This window comes from Fringilla coelebs (genome assembly GCF_963513975.1).
Source record: "Fringilla coelebs genome assembly, chromosome: 17".
Classification (NCBI taxonomy): domain Eukaryota; kingdom Metazoa; phylum Chordata; class Aves; order Passeriformes; family Fringillidae; genus Fringilla; species Fringilla coelebs.
The window spans coordinates 11,917,145-11,940,489 of record NC_140043.1 but is presented as its reverse complement, the minus strand read 5'-3'; the positions used below and the strand labels follow the sequence as shown (position 1 = coordinate 11,940,489).

Here is a 23,345-nt window from a genome sequence, read left to right as displayed (position 1 = left end):
GCCGCGCCGCGCTCGCGGGCCCGAGGCCGCCGTTGTTCGCGCTCCCCGCAGCGCCCGAAGGCCGCGGCCCCGCCGGGACCCCCATGTGAGCGGCGGGCGGCGCGGGGGGGCCGGCGCACCGCGACCCGCCGGGGCCACGCGGGAAGATGACATCGCGGAGGTGAGGCGGGAGCGGCGGCCGCGCCGGCGGGGAGGGCGGCGGGCAGGGGCCGCGGCTTCTGGGGCGCCTCCGCGCCCGGGGGTGCGGGGACGGAGCTGCTCCCTGCGGGCGGGCAGGACCCCGGGAGCCGCCCCGGCAGCGCCCACCCCGCCCGTTCCCGCGGGGGTGTCCCGGCTCCCGGAGCCCCCTCCCGTCCGTTCCCGGGGGATGTTCCCCTCCCGCACCCCCACCCCGCTCGTTCCCGGGGGATGTCCCCGCTCCCGCGTCCCGCTCCCCGCCCATTCCCAGGGGAGCCTCCCGGGGCTGCAGGGCTCGGGTGGCTTCGAGTATCTCCGAGTCCCGTGGGCGACCGGAGCTGCCCCGGTGCCCCCGGTTTGGGGGGGTTCGAGTGAGTGTCCCCATGGAGCGCCGGAGCCGAGGGATGAATTGTCGGTGAGTGGGACCGGCTCAGTGCCGGGGCACAGGGCTCGTGTTCCATCGAGGGCCAGCACCGCTGATTTACCGACCCTACAGCACGGCCCAGCTACAAATCCAGCGTTCCTGAGCTCCCCGCACCTGCGTTCTTGATCCCTTACCAGCATTCTCTCCAATTTCAAAGCCTTGTGGCACTGCTAAGGCACGACGACAAACAGCCAAACCCATTTCTTTGTTGTAGCTTCTTGCTGTCCTTAATGGATTTTGATGTTTGGTACCCGGTGTCTTTTGGGCTCAGAGGTTTGGGTAAATGTTGGAATTTAGGGGAATTGTTATCATAGAAAAGGCTATAAATGTATTTATCCTTTTTAACAGACCTAGTCTGAGATTCATGGAATGGTTTGGGTTGGAAGGGACCATAAAGCTCATCCCATTCCACCCCCTGCCATGGGCAGGGACACTTTCTGCTATCCCAGGTTGCTCCAACCTGACCTTGGGCACTTCCAGGGATGGGGCAGCCACAATTTCAATTGATTCACCTCGATAAGTAATACCTATTAAATTATAATTTCTCCAAGGGTAAGTTGTCCTCTCTTTTCTCCTGCTCAAGATGGTGAATCTGGGTGAATTGGTTTCAATCCATGGCCATTTATAGTAGGATTTGGGGTTTTTTGAGACAAATGGAGGCTTTTTAGTCTGTGTTGTGTTCTCTGGGTGTCCCTGCTCACACTGGGAACAAGGCTACAAGTTACCTTCTGGCAGCACTGTCAACTTCCCCCTTGCCAGAATAATCTTGTTACTGTGCTCATAGCCCTAAACTGTAACTTGTGAGGGAGACTGAAAAAAGCTGGGAAATATCAACTGATGTGCCTATAAATAGGAGTAATTAAAGTACCCGTCAGCACATCCCCAGTGCTGTGGCTGTGACAGCTGAGACAGAACTGATTTCATCTCTCCTTTGCTCTTGCAAAGGTGATTAAAAACCCCAATCACTGCATAGAAAATGGTATTGATTTATTTCTTTTGGTTTGGTAAGAGAGAAATGCTGGCAGTGTGTGACTTAGGGAGCACAGATCCTGCTGGACCACGACAACAAAAAAGGGATAATTGTGGAAATGCTGCATTTTCCATCATGGATTTATTTTTTTTTTCCCATCAGAAGTTTCCTTGCTTTGCTGATACCCCCTTGGTTTCAAGCCCCTTTTATAAGGGGCTGTTTCACTGCTCCCTTTCTTACCAACATTCCCACCTTGCTGTGAGCTAATTATGGGCTGGCAGTGCTGTGTTCCAAGCCCCTGAGTGGGAATTGCTGCTGTGACGAGGGCGTGGGTTTGGGTGACTTCTGGGATTGTATTCACTGCCCTTGGCCGGGGCAGCTCTGCACCTGCTGCCACGGACATGGGCAGGGAAAAGAGGACAAAAAGCCCAAAATGCATTCCATCCCTATAAAAGGAAGTGTGAGAGCAGGTCCTGCCTGGGGGGGGGGTGTCCCCTCCCAGTTTGGAAGGGCTGCAGCCCCAAGGTTGGGAGCACAAGGGATGGCAGCACTTCAAGGAGGATCCTCCCGGCGGCCGGAACCGCTGGCAGGGATCCCTGACACCCCCATTCTGCTATTTGGGGTGCCTGACAAATGCAGCTTCCTACTCAAAGCCAAAAATACGGAGCTGAGGGAGCAGGAGGACGAGGTGCCAGCAGAGCCAGAGTTACATAAAGTGCGAGAAACCCTCCCAGGTGTAGCTTGGCTTTGCTGCCCTTGGCTTTTGGCATCTTTGTGTGGATGTGGGAGAGAGATTTTGGACCACCTATAGGATTTTTGAGCCATGTATTGTGTGTTTAAGCTCTCCTTTAAATGCTGGTTAATTAACAGGTTATTTGTAGTCACCTCTGGACATAAATTATTATTTTTCCTTTGCTGTAACAGCTCATTTACAGCTGCTTCCTTAAGGTTCAGGGTGGGATACAGAAGATATTCCATTGGTTGATATTCCATTGTCAATATAATAAATCTGGAGAAGCAATCCCAATAATTTCTCCTCTGTCTGTTTAGACAGTTTTTTGCTGTGAACTCCAAAATTTACCAGCGTTTTTCTTGAATCCTGTGCATATTTTAAAAGCTTGTGAACTGTTCAAATTATTACTGCACATTTTTTTGTTCGTTTTGCTTTTTGGTTTTTTTACTTTTGGTTTTGTTTTCTCTTAATGGAAGTAAAATTTTGGGAGTGGAAATGTGGTAAATACATGATCACCTTCTCCAGGCAACCTGTTGTGGTCTGAAATGTGTTATTTAATGTTCAGTTCATGCCAGGTACTGATGCTTGTGCAGTTTCTTTTGTGAGAACCTCCTTGATCTTTGAATAATCATTAGATAAATGGAACATTATTAATTAGTTCATTTCCATTTGCTATGATAATTTGGAAGTATTTTTGAATGGTTTTTTCTATGTCCTGTGTGTAAATTTGATATTTTCTGTGTTGTTCTTCAGTGAAAGATGGGGATTATTCACTAGATTGTCATGGTGCAAGTAGAATATTATTAACTAGGGAAAAAAAAGATTCACAAGAAGAATAACAGTTTACTTCTGAAATGAATCCTAATTCCCATTTGAATGACTTGCTAGAGATTGGGATTTTCTAGAATCCTAAAACTCCAGAACATTTCTGAAGAGAATGGTCTGGAGAAGGCTTTGGTGAGAATATTGGCAACTTTTCAGTAGAGAAGGAATTGCTGCAACAATTGAAATAATAACCCTAAATTTAGACCTATGCTCTCATATTTTGCTGATTTAGCAATTTAGCCTGAAATGCTGACTGGATCAGGAAGGATCAGGAATGCTGTTCCATTTTTCTGGATACAACACTCCTCTCTCTGTGATGAGCCTGACTCTGGAGTTTTTTGGATATATTTTGTTGTGCTTTGGAAAAACCCAGAGGTGAACAAAGAGGAGCAGGCTGGGTTCTTTCAACACACAACAATGAGGGTTTAACTCTGAAAATTAAAGGTGATTTTTAATTGCTGAGTGATTTTTAAGAGCTGAGGTTGTGCTCACACCCAGTGGTTTATTCTTAGAATTTACCTTCTCAAATCCTCACCAAGCCCTTTCATGCAGAACTCCTTCAGGGCTGCAATAAAAATGGGTAAATTCCAGATAAGAGCAGAGGCAGTGGTGACACCGAGTGGCTCCAAATAAGTCTCCAAAGTCAATGCCAGAGGTGGGGACATGGAGCTGTTGGCCACAGCCCAGCCCCAGCTCTGCCTGGGCTCTGGGATAGTCATTGAGGGCAGTCTGTGGGTGGTGAGGATCAATAGGAGATTCCTCTGGGGTTGTATTTAAACAGGACAGATCCGACCCCAGCTCCACATCCCTGGGAGGAAGAGCAGAGGGGTGTCCACGCAGGGAGTTCCTTCCTGACCCCCTCAGCTGTGCCCTAAATCATGAGGTTTTGTTCGGTTTTTAACCTTCAAAATGTTGTCAAGTGTCACTTTGGATGTTTTGTTTTATTTTTAGGTATTTTTCCTGTTTGTCTTTCAGTTTCTTTGTGTGCTGTGTTTTGCTGGAGTAAGGAAATACCACTTCTGGTCTGTGTTTATGTTGTGTACCTTTGATATCATTTTAATCCAGGCAGTCAGAGTGGGGATAAGTGTAATTCTTACGCTTACAAAAAGTTGCAATATATAAAGTTACAATGTGAAACTAATAATGAAATTTTATTAATTTAGGTGCAAAACTCAGTTTGCCAGCTGTCGGGTTGCTCTGTGTGAGTTAACTCTGAAAACCTGCTGTTTATTTATTAACATTCTTTATTTTTAACCTCTTGTAGATGGTTTCATCCAAATATCACTGGGGTGGAGGCAGAAAACCTGCTGTTAACAAGAGGAGTCGATGGCAGCTTCTTGGCAAGGCCCAGCAAAAGTAACCCAGGAGACTTCACACTCTCTGTTAGGTGAGTTTGGCTCTTCCCAGTCTTGCCCCAGGTTGGTAATAATCTTAATTTGCTGCTTTCCTGTGGAGAAAGAGCTGTGGAGGAACTCCTTGAAAGAATGCTCTGGTCACCTTTTAGTGTTGTTCACTTTTCCCTCTTTTTCTCCCATTTTCCCTGAAGAGCTTCTCAAATACTTTTACCCAGCTCTGGATTGGAGAGGAGTGAATTCTGATTTTACAGCAGGACAAAAATGTTCAGGAGAGGCAGAAATAGGTTGACAGTAACATTGCTTTTAGCCCTTTACAAATCCATTTGATAACCAACTGGAAGGAGCAGAGGTGTTGGGAATTAGTGATCCAGCAGGAAATCCAGACTCTCCTTGCACAGGAAAAGTCAGCAAGTTTTTAAGGGCAAGTGTGGCTTTTTCAGCTTCCAAAATAGGCCTTCTGTGACAGTTGTCCCCTGACACTGCGTGGTAGGGATGGGGAAAAGGCAAGAGGAAGTAGATAAAGGAAAAGGGAAAAGTGGGATTGGTGATAAGAGTTGTGCTGCTTGGATACTTGTGAGATAACAGGACTTGTGGCACAGGAGGGGATTCCTGCTGGGAGCTGCTCTTCCTTAATATTAGAGACTGTGGCAGCAGGCAAAGGCAAACATTTCCTGAGGGAGAGACCTTGGGAGCTGGTGGGAATTCTGGAGAAAGGAGCAAACCAGCTCTGCTGGGTCTCCAGAACATTCAGCTCCTCTCACCCTCCACCCTTGTGCTTGTGTGTGGAATTTTGTGTGGCTCTGAGGGGTTTCTGGTGGGGCTCCTGAGGCTGCAGGGTTTTTGCTGCCTGCAGCACAGAACTGTTCTGTTCTCCCTGGCTGGTGGGCAGAGAAGCTGAGGCAGAGGAGCAGGAGCTCAGCTGAGGCACAGGAGCAGGAGCTCAGCTCTTCTGCAGTAGCTCCATGCTGGAATTGTGAATATGGATTTCTCCACCTCAGGCATTACCAAATGTAAAAGTGATTGATTGATTGATTGATTGATTGATTGATTGATTGATCAGCTGACTTGGGAAGGGGTTTTGTGTCCTCTCTTTCACATCTCAGACGAACTGGAGCTGTGACCCACATCAAGATCCAGAACACAGGTGACTACTATGACCTCTATGGGGGAGAGAAGTTTGCCACGCTGGCTGAGCTGGTGCAGTACTACATGGAACACCATGGGCAGCTCAAGGAAAAGAATGGAGATGTCATAGAGCTGAAATATCCCCTCAACTGTGCTGATCCCACCTCAGAAAGGTCAGAGAAGTGGTGGAGCCTCAATGTCCTTGTGCTTCTTAAAAAATGCTGTGTTTATCCCTCTTCACACTCAGCCTCCCTCTGGGAAAAGGGCACAGCCTTGGATTTGTTTCAGGGAGGTTTCTTGCAAAATAGATGAATAAATGTGGTTAAAGGTGAAGAATCCAAGCCTCAGAACCTGTTCCCTTCAGCATTCTTCCTTGGGTAGTACAGGACTGAAAAAGAGGGCATAATTCCCTTTATTTTTACTGGGAGAATGTTTAACTGGAGAAGTTCTCCTGATGTTGTTGCTGCTGCAGGCAATTGTCAGGGATATTTCTGGGCATAACTTTGTGCTTTTCCTAGCAGTGGGTAGAAAGTGAAGGCTGCACAAATCCTCAGATTCCTCAAACTCCTGTTTTGAGGAGTGTGGTTAATAAGGAGAATTTGAGACTCTGGATGTGAGGAAATGTCAGGGGTCAGAACTAAACCAGCAGCAGATACCTCTTTATTCTTAGAAGTGAAAAAAAAAATTCAAACAAGTTCTCTCACTCCTCAGAATGCCTTAACAGAGGTGGGGAGGATTGATGGTTTTTTGGCCCTAATTCCTGAAGAATTGAGATTGCTGGGATTGCCCTCTCCAGTTCCTAATGGGATAGAAGGATGAGGTCTCAAAAGCACGAGGTTTCCACAAGTTTATCAGGAAAGTTTAATGAGGGAAATAAAAGAAGAATGAATGCCTGGATGGAGGGGAAGGTTGGAGTGTGACCTGGTGTTTATTGGGACTGTTGTGAAGCATCCAAATCAAAGCTTCACTGGCAACTCCATGGAATTGCTTTGAAGTGTTTCTGTCCTCACTGGTGTGCACCTGGACACTTCCAAAGCTTATTTTATTTATTATTTTTACCAGCTGAGGCTTTCCCTAGATTCAATTTCATAATAAACACCTGGAGCAGTGTGGATTCAGCTGGAATCAGCTAAGCAGGGTGTCTCCCTCTATGTCACTTCATTTCCAGGTGGTTTCACGGGCATCTCTCTGGGAGAGAAGCTGAGAAACTCTTGACAGAGAAAGGAAAACACGGCAGCTTCCTGGTGAGGGAGAGCCAGAGCCACCCTGGGGACTTTGTCCTTTCTGTGAGGACGGGGGATGACAAAGGAGAGAGCAACGATGGCAAATCCAAAGTGACACACGTCATGATCCACTGCCAGGTAGGAAAAGCAGGGAATCCATGGGCCCAGGAGCTCTGGATCCTCTCCCCTTTTCCCTGGGCTTGCTGCAGGTCATCCCTTTGATCAAAATGACTCCTTTGATGGCATCAAAATCCCTGAATTTTTTGGCTGACTGGCTCCTGTCAGGACCTTCTGGCTCAAATCACGCTTTGCTGTGCTCAGGGAGCCTTTGCAGTCTCCTGGATGGATTCTATCAAAACAGGAGTGATTGGATAAATGGAGATCCATCCACAGGTGTCTCTCTCCTGTCAGTTCAGGCAGTTACACCTGATAGATGATCAACAGTCTGTGAAAACCAGTGTTCACTCCAAGGAATGCCCTGAAATCTAAATCTTCTATTTACTATAATGTAGTTCTACACTGAAATATTACTAAATTACAGTTTTGATAATTTATCTGTCTCCATGGGCTGCTATTTAAAAAATAATCATAGATTTTTAAAAAAATATGGATTTTTCTTATTCTTTTTTACTTCTATTGTTCCCAAGGGCATTGCAATAACTAAATTGTATAAAAATACCTAAAATGCAGCAACAGAAATAGTTTGGGGGTAGAAATGACCCACCAGGACTGCAAATGCTGAATTACCAGAATATGTTTATTTTTTCAAGAAAACCTCTCTGATTTGCAGTTAGCATTTATGCCTTAGAGAAAAATAATTTGGCATTTCCTTCCTTAAAATAGGGATGGTGCCAGGCAGTAGCAGCCTTTCAGGACCCAATCATACACTTAATTTTGGAAATCAATTCAAATCCTTAATTCCTGGGTTCTCATCCTGTAGCTCCAGAGCTGCCTGAACTCTGGTTCAGAGAGAATCAGCTCTCTAAAAAAAGCAGATAAACCAATTTTCAAGAAGATGGCAAAAAAGGGGATGTCCTGCAGTGTGTCTGTGTTTCTATTTATTGAAGTTCTGTCCTTTAGCAGAAGGATTTCAGTAGAGCCTTCTACACATAATTTTGGAGGTTATTTCTGATGCAAGGCACAGCCTAGAGGTGCTGTGGCTGTGCTGGTGGGAAATACATTTATTTTAAGGAACATTTGTCTTTTCAGGATCTCAAATATGACGTTGGTGGAGGGGAGAAGTTTGACTCTCTGACAGATCTGGTGGAGCATTACAAGAAGAACCCCATGGTGGAGACTTTGGGCACTGTGTTGCAGCTCAAACAGGTGGGAAGGACAGGTTACCCCTGAGCTTTGCCACCTCCAGGCTGTGTTGTTGAAGTGCAGCTTTTCCATATGTTCTGCAAGACTTTTCTGAGAAAAAAAATGAGGAGTTGAACTTCATGAAATGGATGAAAAAGTCATTTCAGTGGGAACAATTTTTGTTAGGCTTGTGAAGGAATAGAATGTTGTCTCTGATGTGCAGAATTTCCTGGTGTCATCCTGGACTGTAGGAGTTGCAAGGCATGTCCAGAAACGAGACAATTTAATGCATTAAATAATTAAATGGATAATTAAATAAAAACTGTGAGGCTTTGAAAGCAACTGTTCACCATCCCCTTCCTCACTGCCCTTTGCTTGAATCCCAAAACTCTGACCTCCAGAAAAATGCCTGCATCCTAAAATTCCCGTTAAAACATCCTCATCTTAAGGGATTTGTGTTTGAATTGTCTGTCCATGGCTGCTCTTTGCTGACCCTGTGCTGTTTGTTTGTTTGTTTGTTTGTTTGTGTCCCCCAGCCCCTGAACACCACCCGGATCAACGCCGCCGAGATCGAGAGCCGAGTCAGGGAGCTCAGCAAACTGGCAGAGACCACGGATAAAGTCAAGCAGGGCTTCTGGGAAGAGTTTGAGGTAATTCCTTACATTCCAGGGAATGTTTCCTGCAGTGTTTCCTGCAGTGTTTCCTGCAGTGCTCACTCTCACACTGCCAAAGTCACGTTGGGCTCTGCCTTCCTGGCGTTTCCTCCTCTCCGTCACCTCGGATCCCTGGTTTTGCTCCCATCTCCAGGGCTTTGCCAGCTCCACTCTTGTGGCTTGAAATATTTGACTTTTTTCCCCTGGTTCTCAGAGTGCTTTTTATCCAGGGTATCCTCCTGGATATCTTTCCCACCATGAGGGAGCCTCCTGTGTTTGTCCCACCAGGACAATCCTTCCAATTCCTTCTGCTCTTTGGGAAGTTGGGAATCATTTCCTCAGGGACACTTCCATTTCTCAGTGCATCCATTGCCCTTGTCCTTGTGGCTTTTTGATGCTCATTTTGAGGATCTTAAAGCCATTTAAGTGGTAGAGAGCTCTGGGATGAAACAATGTGGATTATGTGCATTCCTTGGACTTCTGGAGGTTTATTTTTGGTTTGTTTTGGTGTTTCATTTCTCTCTGCAGGCAAAATTCCAATTTTCTTCTAGAAAAAGTGTGTAGGGACAGGACAGGGGGAATGACTTCAAACTAGAAGAGGTTTAGATGGGATATTGGGAAGAAATCCTTCCAGAATTTGGAAGAAATTCTTCCCAGAGAAGCTGAGGGTGCCCCATCCCTGGAAGTGTTAAAAGCCAGATTGGCTGGGGCTTGGAGCAGCCTGGGATTGTGGAATGACTTGAGTTGTGAGGGACCTTAAATCCCATCCTCCCCCACCCCTGCCATGGCCAGGGACACCTTCCACTATCCCAGGTTGCTCCAAGCCCCATCCAGCCTGCTCTGGAGCACTCCAGGTTGGATGTAATGGACCACAAAACCACCAGTGGAGTCTGGAATTCCACCAGCAGATGGCAACAGGAAACTGGGAAATGCTCAGGGAGCTCCAGAGAGGCTGGTTTGAGAAACTTCCTGAATAGTGATGGATTTGCAAAGTGACCATCCTTGGAGAAACCCTCTCTGATCAGAAATATCCATTAGCTAATTGTACTGGCCAGTGTGCTCTGAGTATTGCCAGGAGAAGGAAAATGAATCCATGAAAAAGGGAGGAATTAGCACAGAGGTGTGTGAGGGGAATGTCAGATGGTGAGGTGATAGCATTGGGATATGATAAGATGAGGATTAAGCTTTCTCCTTTCTCTTTCCAGAGAGAGGGGACAGTCCTTGATCCAGGGCTGCTGAATGGTCAGAATGGCCAGAATTCCATCTGGAGAGGGAAGGAAGTCAGCAGAGGTCGTCTGTGTGTGGGAAGGGATTGTTGGTTTGGCAAAACAGAACTGAGCTATTAATTCACAGTTCTTTCCTGACCTCTGCTGCACGTCAAAGAAATTTTTCTTGGTGTGGATTTCTCTGTGTGGCTTTAGAAGCAGAGTGTTTTCCTTACAGAAAGAAAAGTCTAGCAGGAAAAGCAAATAAATGAAGGATTTTACCTATTTTACCTGTGGGACATTGCACTTCTTGTTGCTGCTATCAGTGAGGTCAGCACTAACCCTCATTTTTTTGGGAATGAAGCTCTCTCCTAGCAGTTTTAGTGCCCTGCTTTCCATTCCCCTCAGGGAAGCTCCAGCTGTCCCCCATGGTGGCAGGAGGGGGGGGCTCACTCCAGGTTGTCCATGGATCCCTGTCTGTGCTCTTCAGGAGCTGCCAGCCCAGATGGTGAATTTAAATTACTTGTCTCCAGGCAGGAATGAGCCTCTTGTCCCAAGAACCACCAGACAGGAATGTTGACAGCCTTTGTAGTGTTTTTCCTTCTGAAAAATGGTTATTTCTGAGCTTAGTGCTGGGATGTTGCAGTGAAGTGGAGGAGGATATTCAGATTTATGGTTGTGTTGTTCCAGCTCTGAATGGGCTTGTTGGGAGTCGCTGCTGCTCGTGGATCTCTCCTCAGGGATGCTCCAAGCAATGATAATTAACTCTAGGAAGGAAGATGTGGTTCCCACACACATTTAATTGCTCCAACTCTTTAACTTGCTGGGAAAGTTTAGCTCTCAGTCCTTTAGCCTGGAATTCCACAGGCAATGCATTGGGGGCTGTTTGCTGCCCTTTGTCACAAGCTTGAAACTTTGCATCTCTTAAGCTTCTTTTGCTTTCCCTGCCTTTAGGATCAGCCTAATTATCCAAGGTCATTAAGTGAGGGAGTATCAAACTGAGACAGGAGTGAGCAAATGTGCCAGTTAAATAACAGCAAGGGTCTGGAGGGTGGGAATGATGAGGGGGCAGCTCCCAAAACCTGAGTGTTTCCTCTTAGTGGGGCCAGAAGTGCTTTGGGGATGAAAACTTGGAGCAGAGCATTGGGATCCTGGTGCCCCCAGCTCCAGGGAACTTTGGGAGTGGGGAGATTTGTCATGAGCAGCCTGGCTGTGCAAGTATTGAATTGCTGCTATCCCTGGGACATTGTGTTCCAGAAATCCCCACTCCAGCTTGTTCCTTCACTGGGATAATTTATGGATAAATAAATCATGGATAACCCATCACCAAATGCCCCTCTCCTCCCTTTTTTCTGGGAGAAGGGATTGCTGTGAGCATGGGCCAGTCCATCCTGCTTTTTTTGAGCCCCCCTGTCTGTGCTTTCCCCTCAGACCTTGCAGCAGCAGGAATGCAAACTCCTCTACAGCCGTAAGGAGGGGCAGCGCCAGGAAAACAAGAACAAAAATAGATACAAAAACATTTTACCCTGTAAGTATCGACCCTTCGTTGCCATTTAATGCTACTCTGGTTTCTTTTCCTCATTAATACAGGGTTAATTAAGTACCACTGGCCTTTGGCTTCTCTTTAATGATAATTTCCCCTCTTATCAGGATTATCCTGTGATTTCCAATTTGGGTTCACACATTTGCACTTTGTAGATATTTGTAATATTGGTTTTTATCTTCATTTAAAAGCCTCATATCCCTCAACTCAACAGGCTGGAATATTTAAATGTAAGAGGATTAATTTGGGGGACAGAAGTGCAACATGCACATCCCAGGGCTTTGCTTTGACTTGGTGTTTGAGTGTCCCTGAGTTCCTGAATTCCCAGGACATGGACATGTTTTGGTCCAGCTGGTCACAGCCAGAAGCAGAACAGGCAATTTGGAATATTCTGATCACTTCTTTACTAAGTTTGGTAATTAATTAATGGCTGCTGTGTGGTCACAACTGTGGAATGCAAGTGCTTGACATCCCTGTGTATTTTTGCAGTTGATCACACCAGAGTTGTTCTCCACGATGGTGACCCCAATGAACCTGTTTCAGACTATATCAATGCTAATATTATTATGGTGAGTGGATTCCCACCTCCTCTTCCCTAAATCCAAGGGAATCTTGTCACACACAATTTGTTGAATTGCTGGTTTGTTTTTTTTTTTTTCCCCTCCAGCCTGAGTTTGAAACCAAGTGCAACAACTCAAAGCCAAAAAAAAGTTACATTGCTACCCAAGGCTGCCTGCAGAACACAGTGAATGATTTCTGGAGGATGGTGTTCCAGGAGAATTCCAGAGTTATTGTCATGACCACGAAAGAAGTGGAAAGAGGAAAGGTAAAACCAGACTGCAGCTGGCTTTGGGAAAGGCCCTGACATTTGAGTACAAGTAGGAACTGATCTGACAGGAATAAATTGATTTATGGCTGGAATCTGGTGTGGCACAGGAGCTCTGGAAGGTGCTGAGTGTTATTTTTTTATTGGTGTCTGTGGGAATTGGGGGTAGATTCCTGTCACATCAAGCCTCCCTTTCTTAAGGTTTTCCTGCTGAAATTTTAACTCCTGAATGGCCTCTGCTCCTCTGCAGTTTCTCCATTTTTTTCCCAAAGTTTGCTCAGCCCTTTTGCTGGAGAAAACACTTTAATTCATCAGTGCTGCATTGCTTCTTCTTTCTTTACCCTTGATTGTTTTGTGAGGCCTCTTTCACTTCTTACAGAATTGCAAATACCAGCCCTGATATCAAATCAAAGCTTTTTTATCTCAGGCCAAGCTGTTTGCAGGAAGGAGAGACCCCTTTGCAGCAGAGCTGCCTCCAGCTCTGAGGAAGGGAGGAACTGTGGAACATCCCAGCCCTGCATCGAGTCCTGGATGTGCTTGAAAGTGCAGAAGCAGCAAATCCTTAGAAATTAAAGGAGTTTTGGGCTTTTGGAGGCAGTTCAGCAACCCTTCCAGCAGAGAAAAGCTTATTTTAACATCATGTTGCTGTTCAGACTTGCTCTACCAACTGCTCAGAGCTCTGCATTGAAAACTGCAAGTTATTTCTGCTGGCACCCCCTAAAATCAGTGTATTTGCTTCAGTTTCAGAGTATTTGCTTGTTTCTCCCTTTGTGACAGGGAAAGAAGGGCAAAAATAGCAGAAGAGCATCTTGTTGCCTACGTGGGCATGTGTTCAGCCATCTTCCTCTGCCTTGGGCTGGCAGAAGGAGCTTCCCTGTGCTGTGTTTTTTCCTGAATATTCAGAATAACTGCAAATAGACCCTCTTGCTTTGCAGGACTTGGTGTTTGGTCTGTGTTTGCTCCTGCTAGAAGCTGCTCCTGCAGTAATTTCTGCTTTAATGCTGCATTCCCAGGAGTTGCTCTTTCCTGACCTGTCACAGGAGCCAAATCCAAGTGCTGATAGGTGAATCCATTCCTCAGTGGGTGGAATTTATCCCTGGGCAGAGATAATCTTGATGGAGAAGCAGCACACCAAAAGCTCTGCATTTTAGAAGCTACAGAGCCATGAACTGCTCCCTTTGCAGGAGCCTGAACACTCTTTGGTGATGGAACCAGAGCTGTGTCAGCCCTTCCTGCTGCAAGCCATGGAAAAGCAAATATCCAAGTTTTATTTCCACTGGGAATGATTTTTACCTTTCTTCTTTTGCAGCTTGTAGGGTTTGGGTTGTGGGACTGAATTCTGGTGGAATTCTGTATCATGTGACTGGGGGTACAAAAAGCAGGATTTTAATCTCCAGCTTTTGAAAATATCCAGACACAAAATATCCCAAAATGTGCTAAGAGGAGAGGTGGCCTGTACCTGTCTGAAATTACCCAGTGGCTGTTATGGACAGGACAAACTTCCCATTAAAATATTCTTTACCTCCTTAGCTGATTGTCCTCTGTGAACTCTGAAATAAAAGCTTCAGGGTTGAATTAACCAGTTTGCAAAACAGCCTTTTGGGTTTTTTTTCTTTCCTGCCTGATTTTTCCTTTTCTTTTTGTTGTTTTTTTTTGGTTTTTTTTCCTTTCTAATTTGAAATCTTGCAGAGTAAGTGTGTCAAGTACTGGCCAGATGAATATTCCCTGAAGGAGTACGGAGTGATGCGTGTCCGGAACGTGAAGGAGAGCGCAGCCCACGACTACACCCTGAGAGAGCTGAAACTTTCCAAAGTTGGCCAGGTGAGTACAAGAGGAGCTCTGTCCTTTTAAGCTCAGCTTGTGGATCAGCAAAGGGAAAATGGCAGGATTAGCCCATTTCTCTGGAATCAATAAAAGCACTCGGAGGTGAATAAATGGAGCCCTGCCTTTCTTTGAAGCTCCACGTTCAGTTCCATCCATCTTTCTCTTTGCCCTTGGGATAATTGAAGATTCTCCTACCTAAGCAGCTTTTGGCAGGAGAGGAAGTGCTGCAGAGCTTGAAGGGAATCAGGAGGGAGGGATAATGCTTTTAACTGAGGACGCTTCAATCCAGCCGGGCGTTTGCTCCCTCGTGGAAATGGTTGAAAGGAAAAGTTGTGTGTGGGTCTAGGGTGTGGAAAATTCATTTAAGGGAAGGGATAAAAAAGGTGAGAAAACAGTGTGGAAATGGCACTTCCTGTTAAGGAACACTTCGGATCAGGGAGGAGAAGCAAACCAGGGGAACTGGGGATAGATTCCTGTCACATCAAGCCTCCATTTCTTAAGGTTTTCCTGCTGAAATTTTAACTGCTGGATGTGAATCTGTATTTCAAACTCAGGGAAGGAGGCACTGGGATGGGAGATGTGGCCAAGCAGGAATTCTGGGTGCTTGAAGGGAAAAATTCCCTGCTCCTGCAGCAAAAGTCTTGGCATTTATTTTAGCTCATCAAGCCTGGATGGACCTCCCCAAAAAAACAGAATTATGGTATTTAATTTTAATTCTTACAAGACTGAACATAGAGATGTTGCTTCTTACCTGGTAACTGCCCTGGCAGGATTTAATGCTCTGAAAGAGGAATTTTCCCTGCAGTGGTGTATCCCAAAAACCTGGGGAGTACAGGAATGTTGTCTTGCTCCCTGACCTCTGGGCTGTTTTAGTTTGGGGGATTTAGTGACTGATGTGGAGCTGTGGGTGCTGTGCCCAGGCTGGATTTGGGGGACTCCTCTGTGCCCCATGAGGAGCTGGGTTTTGAGCAGCAGGGTTTGTGTCCCTGTGGCTGCAGGGGAACACGGAGAGGACGGTGTGGCAGTACCACTTCCGCACCTGGCCCGACCACGGCGTCCCCAGCGACCCCGGAGGCGTCCTGGACTTCCTGGAGGAGGTGCACCACAAGCAGGAGAGCATCCCTGATGCAGGACCTGTCGTGGTCCACTGCAGGTGAGGCTCCTGCCACCCTTCCTTTTGGCCCAGGGAGCTGAGACCTTTAAAAAGAACAACTTTCCCTGGGAGTCTCTTAGAATTCCCTGTTTTCTGTCTGTACAATGTCACATCCTGGGTGGGTGGCACAGGGTCCCCCTTGGGAAGGGATTTCAGGCTGGGAGCCTTTGGGTAAATGAAAGTTTCTGCTGTTGGATGAGAAGATGGGACAAGTCCTGGCTGGAGCATTTCAAGTGCAGGATCATGGGAATTCTGGCATCTCATCCCACCTGTGAAGGCTCTGGGTGTTCTCAGCTTGTAAATGAGATGCTTTTTAGGCAGGGAAATATTAGATCTGACCTTACAGGTTTATTCTGATTCAGGGCTGTTTATAAACACTGAGGGGACAGAAGTGCTGATTTCTGTGCCTTCCTGGGGTCTCTGGTTTGACTCTGGCTGTAATTCGGAATCCTCCTGTCTCCTAATGCCAGAATTTCTTTGCCTGCGGTTTTGCCGTGCATTCAGAAAGAGCAAAACAATGAAATTCCCTTTTTTCCCCCTTCTTGCAGTGCTGGGATTGGGCGAACAGGAACTTTCATTGTCATTGACATCCTCATTGACATCATCCGAGAGAAAGGTACCTTTAACCCTTTGCTTTCCCTGTCTGCTCCCGGATCCGCCCCAGGGAGGCTGATGGGAGGATTCAGGTGAGCTCCACCCTCACCGTGGTTCTTTCCCTGCTCTTCCCAATGCCTGGATGTCCCCAGGGGTGGACTGTGACATCGATGTCCCCAAGACCATCCAGATGGTGAGGTCCCAGCGCTCAGGGATGGTGCAGACAGAGGCCCAGTACAGGTTCATTTACATGGCAGTGCAGCACTACATCGAGACCCTCCAGCGCAGGATCGAGGAGGAGCAGGTGGGTGCACCCCAAATATCCAACAGGAACGTGCCAGGGTCCCAGCAGGGAGCTGCAGTGCTGGGGATTGTGTTCTGGGAAGGCTGGGTCTGATGGTGTGAACTGCCTCTTGTATTTCGGTTCATGGTGCTTAAGAATTAATCAAATTGTTAGGTGGAATCCTCTCCTTAAATTATCAGGTGGAATCCTCTCCTCAAATTGTTGGATGGGATCCTCTCCTTACATTATTGGATGGGATCCTCTCCTTAAATTATCAGGTGGAATCCTCTCCTTAAATTATCGGATGGGATCCTCTCCTTACATTATTGGATGGGATCCTCTCCTTAAATTATTAAGTGGAATCCTGTCCTTAAATTATCAGGTGAAATCTTCTCCTTAAAACATTGTGTGGAATCCTCTCCTTAAATTGTAAAGTGGAATCCTCCCCTTAAATTATCAATTGGAATCCTCCCCTTAAATTATCAATTGGAATCCTCTCCTTAAGATATCAGGTGGAATCCTCTCCTTAAATTAAGTGGAATCCTCTCCTTAAATTAAGTGGAATACTCTCCCTAAAATATCAGGTGGAATCCTCTCCTTTAAATTTTTAAGTGGAATTCTCTCCTTAAATTTATCAGGTGAAATCCTCTCCTTACATTACCGAGTGCAATCGTGTCCTTACTGAGTGGAATTTTCTCTTTAAAATATGAGGTGGAATTCTCTCCTTAATTTAACTGGAATTCTCTCCTACTCTCCCTGTCCCCCAGCCCTGCCCCCAGATCTCAAATTTCCTTCCTGTTATCAAATTTCCTGTGGAGGAAGAATAAAAGATAAGGGTCTGTTAATTAAAGCAGAACCTTTTTGTGTTTTAAAGAGATTTCAGAGCTTGTTCCCTGCATTCCTCAAAGGGGAAAATCAAATGCTGATCACTCCAATTCCAATTTTGGGAGTTTATTGGTAGGAAATCAGTTTATTGGAGTGGAAAATGAAAGGGTGAGTGTGGTGGTCCAACAAAAAGCACTTTCAGGAGTGTGGTGGGATCAGAAATGTTTGGGAATAAGTGGTGACAACCACGAGACCTTCCCCTGCCCCTTCCTGTTCAGGGAATTCCTTGCACTCCAGTTCTGGGGGGTTTTACAGCAGTTTCCTGGTTTTGTGATAAAGAGCTGATGTTTTCTCCTTGTCCCTGCTGCTCCCTGCCCTGACCTCAGAGCAGTTGGGATTTGTACCTTTTGCTTTCTATGCTAATTAGTCCATATTTTTACTCCTTTTAGTATCTTTTTCCCTGCTGGGGACTTTCCAACACTTAGTGAGTTAGTTCCTGTTTATCAGGTGGTTCCTACAAAATGTCCTGGTGGTCCATCCCACAAATCCTGCCTTCCATGTGTCCACCAATCCATCTTTGTCCACCAATCCATCTTTGTCCACCAATCCATTTTTGTCTCCCAGACTTTGTTCAATGAAGCAAATCCAGGTTTTGCTCAACAAAACTTTTCCCAAGCTGTGTTCCCACAAACTGCTCAGGACAGCTTTGTCATAAATCCTGGCTTAGAGGGATTTAAGCATCACCAGAATGAGCTGAGGGAGTTTCAGGAGACCATCCTGGAAAAGCTTCAATCCCAGGAATGTTCTTAATGAGAATTCAGGAGCCAGAACTCCCCGGAGGCTCCGCCAGCCTCTGCTGTGAGATTGGGTCAGCCCTCAGGACTTGTTGCAGCATTAAAAAACCCCAAATAAACCCACAACCCCCTCCCCAAACCTCAAATTCTCTGCAAAACTTCAATTTCTACCTTGTAGGTTTCAGTGTTTGCAGGCATTGTGAATGCCTGAGAAAAGGAAAAATCCATCTCCCGTTTCTTTCCCGGCGTAGTTCCCTGGCAGGATCTGGAGCTGGGTGCCAGCACAATTGGCTGCAGCCTGGAGCATATGTGCAGAATCCAAATAACAGCTTGGCTGCTTTTTATACCAACCCTAATGGGCTCAGATATTATTTTATTAGAGCTCCTGCAAACAACGGTGTCGCTCCGTTGGCCCCAGCTCTGAACTGGAAATCAGGTCAGTGGGAAGCCCACTGGCTGCTCAAGAATGAAATGGGGAGTTTTCTGCCAAAGAGATGAGGGTTGAGTGCATTCAGAGGGTTGGTGTGTCCTGCTGGAGGTGGTGGGATGGGAGAAAATGGGGATTTTCAGGTTTTGTCTCACCAATAGCTGGAGCCAAGCTTTAGGTGTGCTCAGTGATGTGTTCGCTGCAGGACTGAGCTCTCTCCTCCCAGACAAACCTAAAAACACCCATGGGTATCTCCTCTTGGAATTGCTGCCCTGTCTCAATGATTGATTGCTGGGATTAACCCCAAACTGGCTTTTTGTTGTGTCTTTTGCTTCACAGAAGAGCAAGAGGAAAGGTCACGAGTACACAAACATTAAATATTCCTTATCGGACCAGACGAGCGGGGATCAGAGCCCTCTCCCCCCCTGCACCCCAACCCCAACGTGTCCAGAGTAAGTCCAGCCCTGCCCTCAGTTTTTGAGCTGTTCTGTCTCATCTTCAGAGACCTCACAAGAGGCTGAGTTACCCCAGAAGCTGCCCTGTTGTGCTGGGCTTTCCTCTGAAACTCAGTCAAGTAAAATTAATTGTCCCTGAATTATGTGGTGTGTATTATAGGATTTTTTTATATTTTTTTTTGTCTCAAATGAGATTGGTGGGACTCTAAATCCTGATTTCATTTCAGAATGAGAGAAGATAGTGCTAGAGTATATGAAAATGTGGGGCTGATGCAGCAGCAGAAGAGTTTCAGATGAGAAGATGTTCAGAGCCTTCCAAGCCAAGGCAGGTGTGTATGGCCAGAGGAGGGGCTGTGTCCAGCCTGGCTTGGGAGAAAATACCCAGGAATGCCCAGAATGCTTGGAATTGATCCCCATGGGGTGCCTGAGTTCCAAAAGCTAATTTAAATTTTATTTTAATGACCTGTATACACAATGACCTGTATACACAGTTTAATTTTAATGACCTGTATACACCATTTAATTTTAATGACCTGTACACACAATCTCACCTTTTCCTGCCAAAGCACCCACACAGTTTCTAAGCCAGGGTTGAGACTTTGGGTTGAGTTTAAGCTTTATTGAGTCAAAATTGAGCACTTCTGTGCAATGCCTGAATAAGAAACAACTGCTGGGTTTTTTCCTCAATAATTCTTCATTTTTTTTCTTCCTTTCCCAGACATGAAAATGGTTTTTAAAAAGGTCAAGAAAGAGATGGAAGAAGCTTCACGTGAGCAGTGAACTCTGAGGGCTTGGTACCTTTTTATTTACGGTTTTAATCCTTCAGTAGGCAAAACTTCAGAGCATCTAAAGATTGTTTTTATCTCTTCTCTCCAATTTCCAATTGCTCATTTTCCAAATAAAAGGAAATCCTTTCTACAAGGTAGACAATTACTTTGTAGAGTCAGTTTTGAATCCTGCAAACTGTTGGACTGTCATCCATTTGGGTTTTTTTTTTTAATAGTATTTTGGTTTCACAGTATGGCTGTTAGTGGGGTTTTTTTTTTTTCTCCTTATTTGAGCAGTTGTGGGGTTTCTGGGGGGCACTGGGTGGGGGGTGGGTGGTGGGAGAGCAATGCCATGGATAAATCCATGACATGAAATGTAAAATAGTGATGGGAACAATGTGGATTGTTGGAAAACAGTGGAACACCAGCGTGAATAGAACCAAGTGCATGATCAGATTAGTCCTGATACATTTCAAACTCAGACTGAGCTTCCTGGGGTGAGCAGTTCTTGAGATGAAGGTGCTTTTTTTGTGATAATTGGTGGCTTTGATTCCAATTTTGCTGTGTGGCTGGATGGGCTATTTTGGAGGAATTTATGCAAAGTTGCTTTTACATCAAACAAAGTTTCTTTTCCGTGATCTGTGCCCAGAATAGCAAATCCTTGTGTCCTTCAGGAGACTCAGTGCCCTGGGGGTGGTTTGTGAGGACACTCTGTGGTGACTTTGTGCTCAATTAAATGGGACTGAACCTGTAGAATTCAGATATTAATTAAGAAGTTGCAGGATGTTACACCCAGTGAAACCAGTGACCCTCTGCTGGTGTCAGGGAGCCCTCCTGCCCTTGTGCTGGGGAAGTGGAAGCTGTGGAGGAGCCTCCTGGTTTTTTAGGGAAGGAGGGATCCCAGGATTCCTGGTGGGACAGGAGCAGCAAGGCCACGCTGGGGGCACTGTCCCACCCCAAGTGCCTTTGGGAGCTGCCTGGACCTCCCTGTCCCAGTGCATGGAAAACCACCTGGAACCACTTGTCAGGGAGACAGAGCCTCTTCCAGAGGCTCCCCAGGGAAGATCTGGTGAGCTTCCATGTAATTCCTTCCCCTGGCTCTGTCCTGGACCAGCAGCTCCCCTTGGAGCCGTGGATGGCAGGAGCAGCCCCAAGGAGTGGGGTCTGGTGTCTCCCCAGCACCTTGTCCCTGGTTCTGGGGACATTCTGGGACTTCAGTGGTGTTGAGGAGTGATTCCCATCCCCACACAGGATGCCTGACCTTCCTGTGTGGCTGGAATGGGGTTACTGGAATTCTGCTGGAGCCTGGAATGTCATTAGTGCAGCTTTGGGAGAGGTGGGGTGGGAGATGCCATCACCTGCTCCTCAGAGTGCTTTGCAAATTCCAATATTGGAGCAGTTTGGACTGAATGAAGGTGCTTCATTAATATTAAGCAGAATTTTGTTCCTTGGCCTCTTTGTCCTTTTTGTCCTTTGGGGCTTTGGGACTTGATTTTTTGGAACTCCTGTCACCAGCACACCACAAATGTGTTTGACTGTCACAGCCTTATGCTCTAGCCCTGAATCCTTGTGCCCTTCCTAGATTGGAGTAGATGATGAGGAGAGAGAAATGGGGTGATTTGATAGTGAGATTCCTGTTCTGCATCCCCTGCCAGCCTGTCCCTGTTCCCAGCTCCCTCCTGCTGAACAGGGATCACTTGGGAGTGTTGACATTTGCCTGGAGTAATTAAATATTCTCCTCAAACTCCGTGCAGAGTCAAATTCTGCACTTCAGAGGTTGGAGCAAGGTCAGGGACACACCCAGGTGGGGTTTGGAGCTGCTCTGCTCCAAACTGGGAAGTCAGGGGGGGGAAAAGCCGGGAGAAAGGAGGGAAGGATCCTGAGGAAATCTCAACTCTCTGCACTCAGTTCATGTGAAGTGTCTTAAAAGCTGGACCTGTGCAAGCAGCAATCAGCACAACGTGGCCTCCTGAGCTCGTTCAGAGCCTGCCTCTGGAGGGTTTTGTTTGGGATTGTTCTCCTTGGGAGCAGGGAGCTCTTGCTGCAGAATGTGTGGGAATCCTGGGGAGCACATGGCGGGGGAATGTCAGTGAGGGGGGAGCAGGATCTGCAAGATTGTGACCAAAGGGATAAATTCTCCTTTCTGAACCTTTGTTGGGTCCTGGTGGGCACCACAGGGGAGCCCCTGCACCCTAAAATCTGTCACCAGAGACAGGGAGGGTTCTTAAAGCATCTCCTGCACGGATTCCAGGGAACAGCTTTGGGGTTCTGGCAGATGGAGCTACAAAGAGAAACATCCTTTGGTTCAGGGGAGATCAGTGGGTGGGATTCAGGGATTCCCAGGTTGAGGGAATTCAGTTGGAAGCTGGATTGAGTTGGAAGCTCAGTGCTGGCTGAGCCTGTTCTGGAGCAGGGAGGGAAAAGGGATCCCAGGGTTCTCTTGGAGAAGCCTTTGTCCCACGAGGGAAATTTAAATTTACCCCAACTCCCAAGGCACAATGATTGATGCCAGTGTGAATTTGCTGCAGACTTCATTTACTGAATGTTTTAGAGAAATACACTTTAATTTCAGCTAACTCCTGTTAGGCCTGATTGGTTCTATTAATCCTGACCAAACTTTCCTTTTTTCCTCCTAAAAGATGTGTTTGAGACACGATTAACCAGGACACAGCTAACAAAAGTATCCAACCTGTTCCCTTTTTTTTTTTTCCTGTTGTAGGGCTGAGGAAATTTGCAGCTGGGACTAAGATGTGTTGTCAGGGTTAGATTTTCTACCCATAACTCCATTATTTCAAATTAATTGTTCATTTCTCCCTTTTCAATAGTGAAAGGTAATGAATAATTTCAAGCCTGTTTATTTATGACATTACTGTGATTTTTTTTTTATTGCAGTACTAAAGACTAATGAAAAAGGATCTTATTAGGTGGAATAGGCCTTGCATTTATTTTTTTTTTCCTGCAATGTATGAAGTATTGTACCAGAGTATTAAATGAAATGTAATATTTTATTGCAAAATTTCTATCCTTTAGAAGGAATACATTTAGGATGTCATCAATTTGATGTGAATCATGTAAATGTTGAGAAATGAGCTGTTTATTCTACATCTGGTGTTTCAAAAAAGATTTCACCTCTTGCCTTTTGCCCACAGTCTGTAGCCCATTTACAGTTGTCAAAATGTGACATTAAATAATAGTTCCTGTATAGAAATAGTGGTGGTTGTCCATTGTTTTCTGGGCTGGTATTTATGGGGTATAATTCAGTTGCAGTGGGTTTGGTTTGGTTTTCTTTTTTTAAATTGCTGCCAAGCTGTGTTATCAGAAATAAACCATATCTGTAAACAGCAGAAATTCCATTAATTAAAAAAAAAAAAAAGGGAAAAACAGAAATTCAAAATAGAAAAAAAAAAAGAAATAAAAATCATTTTCTTACCATGATTTGTCAGTCCCTGTGTTCTCCATCTGCAGTCACCAAGGGTGGGATATTGGGAAGAAATTCTTCCCTGGGAGGGTGGGATTAGAATTCTGAGAGAAGCTGTGGCTGCCCCATCCCTGGAAGAGTCCAGGGCCAGGTTGGATGGGGAGCACCCTGGGATGGTGGCAGGGGATGGAGCTGGATGATCCTTAAGCTCCTTTCCAGCCCAAACCATTCCAAGATTCTGCGATTCCCGCTCAAGCCTGGCTGGGGCTTGGCCTCTCCTCTTGCTCTTTGTGTAGGAAGGAGGGACAGCCCTGTTCTTTCTCTCTCCACATCCCTCTCAGCCACAGCCAGCTCTCCTGGGATGAGGGAGAGGAGCTGTTGCTCCCCCTCCTGCTGCTCCTTCCTTCATCTTCCACCTCTTGCTCCGTTTGTTTTTGGGGCTCT

At 46.1% G+C, this 23,345-nt stretch overlaps 1 protein-coding gene across 1 annotated transcript; it reads left to right on the top strand.

Moving 5' to 3' along the window:
- On the top strand, positions 1 to 19,746 carry PTPN11 (protein tyrosine phosphatase non-receptor type 11). The gene is made up of 16 exons (XM_084216912.1): positions 1 to 160; positions 4,394 to 4,516; positions 5,588 to 5,782; positions 6,778 to 6,970; positions 8,042 to 8,158; positions 8,671 to 8,784; positions 11,424 to 11,520; positions 12,025 to 12,104; positions 12,203 to 12,361; positions 14,051 to 14,182; positions 15,184 to 15,338; positions 15,887 to 15,954; positions 16,085 to 16,236; positions 18,601 to 18,713; positions 18,944 to 19,045; positions 19,435 to 19,746. Exons 1-15 carry the CDS (start codon positions 147 to 149, stop codon positions 19,011 to 19,013), a joined length of 1,782 nt encoding a protein of 593 aa, XP_084073038.1. The 5' UTR covers positions 1 to 146; the 3' UTR covers positions 19,014 to 19,045; positions 19,435 to 19,746.
- Positions 19,747 to 23,345: the final 3,599 nt, after the last annotated feature.

Excerpts from the sequence above, each read along its gene's own strand:
- PTPN11 (XM_084216912.1), top strand. Across the intron at positions 11,521-12,024 it reads ATACAAAAACATTTTACCCT|TTGATCACACCAGAGTTGTT; the intron begins GTAAGTATCGAC and ends GTATTTTTGCAG. Across the intron at positions 18,714-18,943 it reads CCAACCCCAACGTGTCCAGA|AATGAGAGAAGATAGTGCTA; the intron begins GTAAGTCCAGCC and ends ATTTCATTTCAG.